Consider the following 11,854-nt stretch of genomic DNA (forward strand, 5'->3'; position numbering starts at 1 on the left):
ACTATTTTCTGTTTTATGTTTATCAGACATTTTGGATGCTATTAATGAAATTTTGTGGGGGATAATAATCGGGTTTAAAAAAGCATATACATCCTTCAATTCGTTAGGCCTACCCTTGGCACAAAAGGGTCACATGCATGTTTAGGACACGATATATTTGTTTAAATGTTTATGTGTTATGTTGCTTTGATTGAGGATATCGTAAACCCACTCCTAGCCAAAATCCTAAAGAGTATACAGAAGCCAACATTACAATTGTCCGACCAAAAATCCTGAGTCTCAAGTTTCTCACACAAAATCCATACCATAAATCCTAAGTATCGCTCTATCATCTCAGGAAAGTTGAATCACCGCTATGGACAAAGGCAAGAACGTCCAGACGGAGCTCACTGAGGAGGAATTGCGAAGAAAGATCGAGCGAGTCACTCGAGAGATTCAGAAGGTTAAGGAGGAAGGACTCAAAGTAGACGTGACCACGGCGATCTACAAAGCTGCGGTCACAACCTTGGATGAAGATCTGACGTTACAGATAAAGAGAAAGAAGGAGGTTGAGATGGAAACCGAAAGCCTAAGGAAAAGGTTGAACTTGCTTCGTTTGGAGATACACGAAGAAAAGGCAAGAGAGACGAAGATAGATATCGAGACTGCTGTGTTGTTGGACAGAAACGCGACGCTCGACAAGGAATTGGCGACCCATAGCGACCCAAAGGGCGGAAAATACCTCGCCCGTGATCAGGGAGCAGATAACAGTGGCCCCGGCCGTGAAGTGATTGAGGAGGATGATGAAGAAGAAATCGTCTACAAGCCTCCATTTCCGACTGTCTGAAAGGAAAGGAATGACGCAGCCATAAGACAAGAAGTCTCCAAATGTAGTCTTCTAGAAATCTCAATGTTGTTTTTCAATTCCCTTGTAATCACAACGAAAGAATGAATGGAAAATTTTCATCCTAAAATCCGAACTACGTTGGGCCTGAATTCTCCCCGTGAGATACGTAGGCAGCCTTCTTGGCCCGGCCCCTATCACAAAAATTTTCATTCTCCTCCATGTTTCGGAGATACGAAGATAAGATCAACGGACGTTGCAAAGCAGCTGCAAGAAGACCATAGCTCAACGTGATTCAGATTTCCCAAGATAACGCCAAACAAACAAATTCCTGTTTGTTCAAAATATATATCCGTCCTTATTCGTGGGTTAAGATATCCTCAAACAAAACGACTTGTGTGTTTATCTGTTTTATGTGCGATATTAAGCATTTTGTACTCTGGATATGCACTAACAAATTTGCCTTTGAGTTGTTTTTACCTTTCAGGTACCTTTTTACTGATCTGTGTCAATAAAGCTGGCAGATCATCCTTACTTCACCAGATCGAAAGGTCCTACAGATTCCTTCCCTCGATCAAATTCAGATAAAGGAAAAACAGTTATGGGAGACAACAATGACGAAGGGCGTCTTACTGACGTTGTGGTGGCTCAGCCCACTGTAGTGGAACAGAATGAATTGATCATGCAACTGATGCAACAGATTGCTGAAATGAAAGTTGAAATGCAACGGAGACAGGATGCGCCTCCACCTGGATTTGGTACTAATATTGCTGATGCAAGACCTCCGGTCTACTTCCCTTCATCAAACATAGATCCAACTCAGAACCAGCCTTCTACACCTGTGCATAATCCGTCTGTGATTGACCTCACAACCCAAAACCCTCAATACGCTTCTGCATCTTACCAAACTCCTTCACCTCTTCCAAATAACCACCCTCAAATACCACCCCATCCTCAGAATACTCAAACTGCCCCACCGCCACAAAATCAAAACCAAACTCAAACTGCCTTCAATACCCAAGCATTTCATCCGCATTTGAGTCAGAACACCAATCCTCAGGTCTACCCACAAAACTACCAGACCGCCCAAAACGTTCCAAGTCCCTCTATAGCTCCACCCCTCCCCAAAAGAGCCACCTTCCAAGTTCCCGTTCCTGCCGAGCACGAGGTGCACGGTTCTGAGTTGGATCACTATGAAGAACGGGAAAGAGAATGGAAGGCGAAAGAAGAAGTGAAGATCGATATAAATGAAGAAATCAAAAGGGCTATGAAAGAGCTGCAGTGCATCCCAGACGCCGTCGGACTTAGCTACGCAGAATTGTGCATCCATCCAGATTTGAACCTTCCCGAAGGTTTTAAAATTCCGAAGTTTGACACCTTCGGAGGAGTGGGCAATCCTATGGCGCATTTGAGAGCGTATGGTGACCAGCTCGTGGGAGTTGGCAGGGATGAGGCCTTGTTGATGCGGCTTTTCAGCCGAAGTCTGTGTGGGGAGGCCCTCGAGTGGTTTACTTCACATGAAACCAGGCAGTGGCCCAGTTGGAATGCACTGGCTAAGGACTTCATTGACCGATTCGCCTACAATGTTGAAATAGTGCCCGATCGGTATTCTCTAGAGAAGATGAAGCAGAAACCAACTGAAAGCTATAGGGAATTTGCCTATAGGTGGAGGAAAGAAGCGGCGAGGGTAAGGCCACCCATGACCGAGAAAGAGATTGTGGAAGTATTCGTGCGGGTACAGGAGCCTGAGTACTATGATCGGATCATATTGCTAGTCGGAGCTAAATTCGCTGAGATAGTCAAAGTTGGTGAGACTATCGAAGATGGTCTAAAATCGGGGAAGATAGCCCGTGTATCTGCGTCGCCTGGGTCTTCAGGATTGATAAGAAAGAGAAGAGAGGAAGTTGCCGCTGTCTCGTATGGGGGAAGAAAAACCCCTAGAAACCCGTCACATTCCCAAGATCGTTTCAGGCCTTCCTCAAAGTCCCACCGATCCAACTACCCACAACCCAATCATCCTAATAACCACAATACTGTCCCCGCCTATCAGAATGCTCAAATTTCGTCGTACCAAAGTCCACCCTCTAATCTCCAAAATTTTCCTCCCATATACCCAAATTACCCTCAACCATACCAGATCCCATCCCCTTATCAGAATATTGCTCCCAACTGTGCCAACGTACAGTCGAGCTACCGACCACCTCCGTCCACTTATCAAGTCCAAGCTCCATTATACCAGGACCCCCTCCCGAATTACCAAGCTACAATGCCAAATTTCCAGGCAAACCCTTATCCCCGGGGCCAAGCTCCTCGTACAAATACCCAAAATTATCAGCGGGTGCCTCCCCCTCGGCAAAGCAGTTATGATACTTCCCGTCCGAGATCTGAAAAAAGGCCTTCAAGGAACTTTACCACACTTGCTGAAAGCCGGACCAAACTATTTGAGAGGCTAGCCGCAGATGGATACATCCACCCTGTGGGGCCCAAACCCGGGGATGTCAACTCAAAGTTCTACAGGCCAGATCAAAGGTGTGCTTATCATTCCAACAGTGTTGGACATGACACGGAAGATTGCATCAACCTCAAGCACAAAATCCAAGACCTGATCAATCAGGAGGTAGTTTCTTTTCAACCGGCGGTGCCAAACGTCAACACAAATCCGTTGCCGAATCATGGAGGTGACAACCTTAATATGATTGAAACGGATGAAGACGGGTGTGGAACAAAGATGATTACCCCTATTATGCATGAGGACTTGGAAAGGGCTGTCGCTTCTTTAAGCGTCAAAGAAAGGAGGAAGTTTGTTATTCTGACACCTGCAAAGGCTGTTGCCTTGGTGCCTTCGAAAACCCTCGTTAAGCCCAAATTTGTCATTGAAACTGTCGTGGCCCAAGGCATGACCAGGTCCGGAAGGTGCTACACTCCTGATGAGCTTTCTCTCGGAGGACAGAAGAAGAACCATGCTAAGAGGCCGATAAGCGAGGGGGAAGCAGAAGAATTCTGGAGAAGGATGCAACCGAAGGACTATTCCATCGTCAAACATTTAGAGAAGACTCCGACTCAGATCTCCGTGTGGGCCCTGCTGATGAGCTCTCAGTCCCACAGGCAAGCCTTAATGAAAGCTCTTGATGATACATACGTACCCTCAGGTACAAGTAGTGATAACGTGGCCGCTATGATTCATCAAGTCATTCGGGGGCACCGAATCAGCTTTTGTGACGATGAGTTGCCGGTCGAAGAAAGATCCCACAACAAAGCGCTACACATTACCGTGATATGTCGTGGAAAGGTTGTCAACTGTGTTTTAGTAGATGATGGGTCCGGTTTGAATATTTGCCCATTGTCGACGTTGAGGCAACTAAATTTTGACCTTGCGAAACTAGAGCAGAATCAGGTCAATGTAAGGGCATTTGATGGTGTGCAAAGAGACACCTTAGGGGTAGTGACTTTGACCCTTCAAATGGGCCCCGCAGAGTTCAGTGCGCAATTCCAAGTATTGGACATAGACACTAGCTACAACCTTCTTTTGGGAAGGCCGTTTATCCACATGGCTGGAGCCGTCCCCTCTACTCTCCATCAGATGATGAAGCTTGTATGGAAAAATGAAGAGTTAGTGATTCACGGCGAGGGAAGTCGCTCGGGCAAGCAGGTGTCGGTCATTGATGAGATGCCGCAAGGCGCAGACTTTTACACGGTGGAGCTGGTGAATGCCACCAACGAAGATTTGGCCCTCAACTCCATGCCAACCGTGTACAAAATGATAGCCACGGTGATGCTGCAAAATGGGTTCGAGCCAGGTTTCGGATTGGGAAGAGATTCCCAAGGAATTATTGAGCCTGTTCCGGTCCTTGCTCAGGGATCAAAGTATGGTTTGGGGTACATCCCTACAGATGATGATAGGAAGATGAAGAGGAGAAGGGATCAAGAGTTGACTAAGCCGATCCCGCATCTCTATCACTCCTTTCCAGTTCGGGAGCATGCCGAGCCTGAAGACGACAGGGAAGGAATCTGTGACCTGTTCAAGGAGATCAATGCCGTCATAGAGGAGGAGGCTGAGCCAGCTGGCTTTCGTGATGCTGAACCGGGGGAGATGCTGAAGAATTGGACGTCCACACCAATCCTGATGTCCCGGACTTTTGGGTAGAAAGGAATTATTTTGTGCATGCCAAAATCGGTGGTCGTTCGGAAGAGGCCCGAGACCCACCATTTCTGCATTTTCTTGATTTTGAATTTTGTTATGATTGTTTAAAGGGCGACATGGCCTTGTGCCATGACCCAGCTTTGCATCTTGATTCAATTTAAATGAAAGCCTCCTTATTTTAACTTTGTTTATTCGATTGCTTGTTATATTTTACTTTTCTAATTTTGTCTGTTTATGATTTCAGTAACGTAAGTTACAAACCTGCCAACGTCATGTCATGTCATGAGCTAAACGAACAGAATGAGGCAAATAACGACGAGGCTGACGACTACGACGAAGAAAGTGGGGAACCAGACTATGTAGTAGAAGAGTTTCGACAATTCGAGAATCAACATAAACCAAATCTGGAGGAAACAGAGACGGTAAATTTGGGAGATTCAGAATGTGTCAAAGAGGTTAAGATCAGCATTCACCTGAATGAAACTCAGAAGGAGAGCCTGATTCATTTGCTTGCCGAATACAGCGATGTGTTTGTTTGGGAGGTCAGTGACATGCAGGGGCTGAGTACCGATGTCGTATCTCACAAGCTGCCTATCAACCCAGGGTTCGAGCCGGTGAAGCAAAAGACTCGGAAATTCAAGCCTGAATTGAGCTTGAAGATTAAGGAGGAAATCACCAAGCAGATAGAGTCCCGGTTGGTAGAAGTAACGCAATATCCCACCTGGTTGGCGAATGTCGTTCCGGTCGCCAAGAAAGATGGAAAAATCAGGATTTGCGTTGATTACAGAGATCTCAACAAGGCTAGTCCAAAGGATAATTTCCCGTTGCCAAATATCCATATTCTGATTGATAACTGTGCCAAACATGAGATGCAGTCATTTGTGGATTGTTACGCGGGTTATCACCAGATTCGGATGGATGAAGAAGACGCGGAGAAAACGGCCTTCATCACACCTTGGGGGGTATATCACTACAGGGTGATGCCGTTTGGGCTCAAAAATGCCGGTGCCACTTACATGAGAGCCATGACGACTATCTTCCACGACATGATTCACAAGGAAATTGAAGTGTACGTGGACGACGTCATAATTAAATCCCGCGAGAGTTCGGATCATTTGACACACCTGCGAAAATTCTTTGAACGTTTGCGTAGGTACAACTTGAAGCTAAATCCCGCCAAGTGTGCTTTAGGAGTCCCAGCTGGGAAATTGTTAGGGCTTATAGTCAGCAGAAGAGGTATTGAGCTCGACCCTTCCAAGATCAAAGCAATTCAGGAGTTACCTCCGCCAAAGACGAGAAAAGAGGTGATGAGCTTCTTAGGGAGGTTAAACTATATCAGCCGGTTTATAGCACAATCGACGGTGGTATGTGAGCCTATCTTCAAGTTGCTGAAGAAAGATGCCCCAACTAAGTGGACTGAGGAGTGCCAGACCGCTTTCGACGCTATCAAGAGCTACTTGTCTAACCCACCAGTATTGGTTCCTCCGTGAGAAGGGAGTCCTTTGTTGCTATATTTGTCTGTCTCGGATAACGCCTTTGGATGTGTACTTGGTCAACACGACGAGACAGGGAAGAAGGAAAAGGCTATCTACTACATCAGCAAGAAGTTTACTCCGTACGAGTCTCGTTACACTTTGCTGGAAAGAACATGTTGTGCTCTGACATGGCTTGCCCAGAAGCTGAGGCACTACCTGTCGTCGTATACTACATATCTTATCTCCAGGATGGATCCGTTGAAGTATTATTTTCCAGAAAGCGATGCCGACTGGGAAGCTGGCTAAATGGCAAATGCTGTTGAGTGAGTTTGACATCGTGTACGTGACTCAGAAGGCAATAAAAGCACAAGCTTTGGCTGATCATCTTGCGGAAAATCCCGTTGATGAAGAGTATGAACCTCTCAAGACATATTTTCACGATGAAGAAGTGTCATTTGTGGGTGAAGATACCTCTGAAGTTTATCCAGGTTGGAGATTATTCTTCGATGGAGCGGTGAATCACCAGGGTAAAGGTGTTGGAGCAGTCTTGGTATCAGAATCTGGTCAGCACTATCCTATGGCGGCTAAGCTACGGTTCAACTGCACAAACAACATGGCTGAGTATGAAGCTTGCATTCTCGGTTTGAAAATGGTCGTTGACATGAATGTTTACGAGTTACTGGTTATTGGAGATTCAGACCTCTTGATCCATCAGGTTCAAGGAGAATGGGCTGTGAAGAACCCAAAGATTGTACCTTATGTACAATATGTGCAAAACCTGTGTAAAAGGTTTCGCAAGATCGAGTTCAGACATACTCCCCGAATACAGAATGAATTAGCTGATGCTCTTGCCACCATCGCTTCAATGATCAAACATCCGGATATTGATTACATCGACCCGCTAGATATAGATTTGAAGGAGCATCCAGTCCATTGTTCACACGTGGAATCAGAACCAGATGGTTTGCCTTGGTATTTCGACATAAAGAGGTACTTGGAGTCTGGGACATATCCAGAAGACGCCACATCTAATCAAAATAAGTCGATACGTCGTATCGCTCTCAATTTCTTTTTGAATGGAGAAGTCCTTTACAGGAGCACTCCAGATTTGGGTCTTTTGAGATGCGTGGATGCTGCTGAAGCCGTGAGGCTTATTGAACAGATACATGCTGGAGTCTGTGGCACACATATGAACGGGCTTACCTTGGCAAGAAAAGTCCTTCGAGCCGGTTATTTCTGGATGACTATGGAGCATGACTGTTGCAAATTCGTGCAAAAATGCCACAAATGTCAAGTGCACGGTGATCTGATAAGGGTGCCACCTCACGAACTCAATACTATGAGCTCACCTTGGCCATTTGTAGCTTGGGGAATGGATGTCATCGGCCCTATAGAACCGGCCGCTTCCAATGGACACAGATTTATTTTGGTTGCCATCGATTATTTCACCAAATGGGTGGAAGCAGCCTCTTACAAATCGGTAACCAAGAAAGTGGTGGCCGACTTTGTCCGCAACAATCTGATCTGCCGATTTGGAGTTCCAGAATCCATCATCACTGATAACGGTGCAAATCTCAACAGTCATCTGATGAAAGAGATATGTGAACAATTTAAGATTATTCACCAAAGGTCAACTGCTTATCGCCCTCAAATGAACGGAGCTGTAGAGGCCGCCAACAAGAACATCAAGAAGATTCTGAGGAAAATGATTGACAAGCAGCGGGGTTGGCATGAAATGTTGCCATATGCTCTACTGGGTTATCGAACGACGGTCAGAACATCAACTGGGGCTACTCCATACTTGCTAGTATACGGAACAGAAGCAGTCGTACCTGTTGAAGTCGAGATACCGTCACTGAGGATCATCCAAGAAGCTGAGCTAAGTAATGCTGAGTGGGTTAGCAAACGGATTGATCAACTAGCCTTGATTGATGAAAAGAGGATGGTTGCTGTTTCCCATGGCCAGTTGTATAGACAAAGAATGACTCGCGCTTTTCACAAAAGAGTGAGAGCCAGAAATTTTGAAGTTGGTCAGTTGGTTCTTAAGCGTATTTTTCCTCATCAAGACGAGTACAAAGGAAAGTTCGCACCAAACTGGCAAGGTCCTTACATGGTCCGCAAAGTACTATCTGGAGGTGCTTTAGTCTTGTCAGAGATGGATGGCGCTGTATGGCCCAAACCTATCAACTTAGATGCTGTCAAGAGATATTACGCGTAAAGTTCGTTCTGCATTTCCCATCATTTACTTGTAATCTTCTGTTTGCTTGTATTTGTTCGAATTTGAATTCTTATCCCTCTTGTAACGAACTACGTCTGACCTGAATTCTCGAGAATGAGATACGTAGGCGGCCTATGTCGGCTTCGGTCACCCCATTTACCCCCCTTTACTATTTCTTTGTACCTGAACTACGTTCGACCTGAATTCTCAAGAATGAGATACGTAGGCGGCCTTTGTCGGCTTCGGTTGGTTTCTTTGTAAATTTTATTCTTGTTAACCTTTAAGGGGAACTACGTTTGACCTGATTCCTGCCTCAACGGGATACGTAGGCGCCACAAGGGCTCGGTCATATCTCTCGTAAGATTTCTATTTCCCCCTTCTACAATAGAAACTGGGACAGAATTTTTGAGAGGGACTCAAAAATTCTCCAAAAGGAACCTTCTCCTCAGCGGATCAAACTAAAGACATTTCGAGTTTGCGACTGGGACAGAATTTTTGAGAAGATCTCAAAAATTCCGAGATTTGTTCGGTTACAATGGAAAGATGAGCAAGATACTAAACTGGGACAGAAATTTTGAGGATGGCCTCAAAATTTCGTCATGGGACTTCCCCACAAGTCCGGAATGCCTCTGAAATTCATTCGACAAGCGTCGGACTCAAAGAAGCTCGTTAAGCCTGACATGACATGACTTGGCATTGACTTTTTCGAGATACTATTTCTTAAAAAATTTCTTGCTTCTCTTAAAAATTTCCCTTTTATATTTCATCTGTTTTGGCATAAGATATTTTCTTATCTATCAAGAGTCGGGAAATCGGGAAATCAACCGAGGACGTCAAGACAAGGAGCAAACAATCGAAGGGATCGACACAGATCAGTATGTTTAAAACTGACAATTTTTCTGTGGATGCAGGTTTATAGCTTCACTTCGAAATCGGCCGAATTCTTCCGACTGATGAATACGGAGAAGGAGAAAACTATCTCCAAAGCCGGTGATTTTATTGAAAGCAAGAAGCATTTCATATCTTTATGCCAAGATGCTTGTGAATGTGTTTGTTTATTTCAAGCCATTCCCCAAATACATGAAATTTACAAAGTGCCTGACCAGATTCAAAGGTGGATCAAAAAGGAATCTTAGCGAAGATTTCACGATTTCTATAGAAGACACTATTTGCATTGCGTTATCAAAGCAAGATGATTATTGTCGATCAAGACAATGCATTACCTCAGAAGAGACAGCTATGCAATTATTATTTTTATCATTATCGATCAAGCCGATATATTATTTGGAGGTCGTCTTGCCGTTACTATTCACGGGGGCAATATAAATAATCATGCATGACGAGAAGATTTCATGCCTCGTCGAAATTTATACATCGCGAGAAGAATTTATGCCTCGCTGGAATTCATGCATCGCGGAATCATGCATCGCGGAAATCATGCATCGCGAGTCAATAATCATGCATGACGAGAAGATTTCATGCCTCGTCAAAATTTATACATCGCGAGAAGAATTTATGCCTCGCTGGAATTCATGCATCGCGGAATCATGCATCGCGGAAATCATGCATCGCGAGTCAATAATCATGCATGACGAGAAGATTTCATGCCTCGTCGAAATTTATACATCGCGTGAAGAATTTATGCCTCGCTGGAATTCATGCATCGCGGAATCATGCATCGCAGAAATCATGCATCGCGAGTCAATAATCATGCATGACGAGAAGATTTCATGCCTCGTCGAAATTTATACATCGCGAGAAGAATTTATGCCTCGCTGGAATGCATGCATCGCGGAATCATGCATCGCGAGTCAATAATCATGCATGACGAAAAGATTCAATGCCTCGTCAAAATTTATGCATCGCGAGAAGAATTTATGCCTCGCTGGAATTCATGCATCGCGGAATAATGCATCGCGAGTCAATAATCATGCATGACGAGAAGATTTCATGCCTCGTCAAAATTTATACATCGCGAGAAGAATTTATGCCTCGCTGGAATTCATGCATCGCGGAATCATGCATCGCGAGTCAATAATCATGCATGACGAGAAGATTTCATGCCTCGTCAAAATTTATACATCGCGAGAAGAATTTATGCCTCGCTGGAATTCATGCATCGCGGAATCATGCATCGCGGAAATCATGCATCGCGAGTCAATAATTATGCACGACGAGAAGATTTCATGCCTCGTCAAAATTTATGCACGACGAGAAGAATTCATGCCTCGTCAAAATTTGCACATCGCAAGAAGATTTTATTCTTCGCTGAAAGTTATGCATCGCGAGAAGATTCATATCTCGCAGGAATTTACGTATCGCGGGAAGATATTTATGACCCGCAAGAAGACGTACTTGGATAAAGAAAGAGCAATACTTATCCATTGGCCTCGACTGCATTATGTTATTTCTTATAAAAAATAAACATCATGGAGAGCATCGAAGATGACAACAAAAGAAACATCAATATCGCATCAGCATTTATTTATTTATTTCGACATCAAGTATGGAATACATTGAAGATGATATTGCAAAACACAAGGCATAAGCTTTATTTGCTGGACGTCAGACCGATCGAGTCGACGTCGAACATGGAGGAGAACAATGAAGTGTCGACATGGTAAAAGACACTGTCTCCCATCCTAATTGCATTTTTTAAGCTGACGAGTTTTATCTCAGTCTTTGTCGAGAGCATCCAAAAGGATGAATTCTCCAAAAACCACAGGTGCGGACGACATCAAAAAGGATGCAGCACAACGTGGAACTTTTTCTTAGCAACGAACTGGGACACAGTCCAAAGAGGAGTGTCAAACTCTTAGGACGCGAGCAGAGGAGCGACTTCCACCACGATCGAACCACCCCTCTCGAGGCATACGGGTTTTCTCTAGTTCTGTCAGTTTCTGTCTCGCTTCCGAAAGTTTTGTTTTATCGGAAGCAAGTTTCCAATCTGAGTGACAATACGCCAAAAGATTTGGAAATTATGTCCGTGTAAGCTCTTAATTATGGGTGTGAAGCGCGCCACATTCATGGCTAAGAGGTTACAAGCCTCTTTTTCATACTCGTTTAATGTGTCACTCGTCCAAAACCGAAGGTTAGCTAGCATAATAGTTTTCCTTTTCCAACGATCGAGTCGAACTACACACAGCCTGATTCCGAAGGTTTAAGGGTATGTAGGCGGATTCAATGTTGAAAACTCG

The 11,854-nt window shown here is 44.6% G+C and overlaps 1 protein-coding gene across 1 annotated transcript; it reads left to right on the forward strand.

Moving 5' to 3' along the window:
- Positions 1-355: 355 nt before the first annotated feature.
- Positions 356-9,793, forward strand: LOC138348171 (uncharacterized). The gene is made up of 8 exons (XM_069296784.1): positions 356-820; positions 1,341-4,963; positions 5,209-5,764; positions 5,840-6,033; positions 6,118-6,328; positions 6,717-6,762; positions 6,850-7,919; positions 9,569-9,793. Exons 1-8 carry the CDS (start codon positions 356-358, stop codon positions 9,791-9,793), a joined length of 6,390 nt encoding a protein of 2,129 aa, XP_069152885.1.
- The last annotated feature ends 2,061 nt before the right edge of the window (positions 9,794-11,854 follow it).

This window comes from Solanum lycopersicum, chromosome 4 (genome assembly GCF_036512215.1).
Source record: "Solanum lycopersicum chromosome 4, SLM_r2.1".
Taxonomy (NCBI): Eukaryota; Viridiplantae; Streptophyta; class Magnoliopsida; order Solanales; family Solanaceae; genus Solanum; species Solanum lycopersicum.

Coding starts and splice junctions, on each gene's coding strand:
- LOC138348171 (XM_069296784.1), top strand. CDS start 356: ATGGACAAAGGCAAGAACGTCCAGACGGAGCTCACTGAGGAGGAATTG. Junction 6,034..6,117: donor ATTCACAAGGAAATTGAAGT/GTACGTGGACGA, acceptor ACGTTTGCGTAG/GTACAACTTGAAGCTAAATC. Junction 7,920..9,568: donor AAGCAGCCTCTTACAAATCG/GTAACCAAGAAA, acceptor CTGTGGATGCAG/GTTTATAGCTTCACTTCGAA.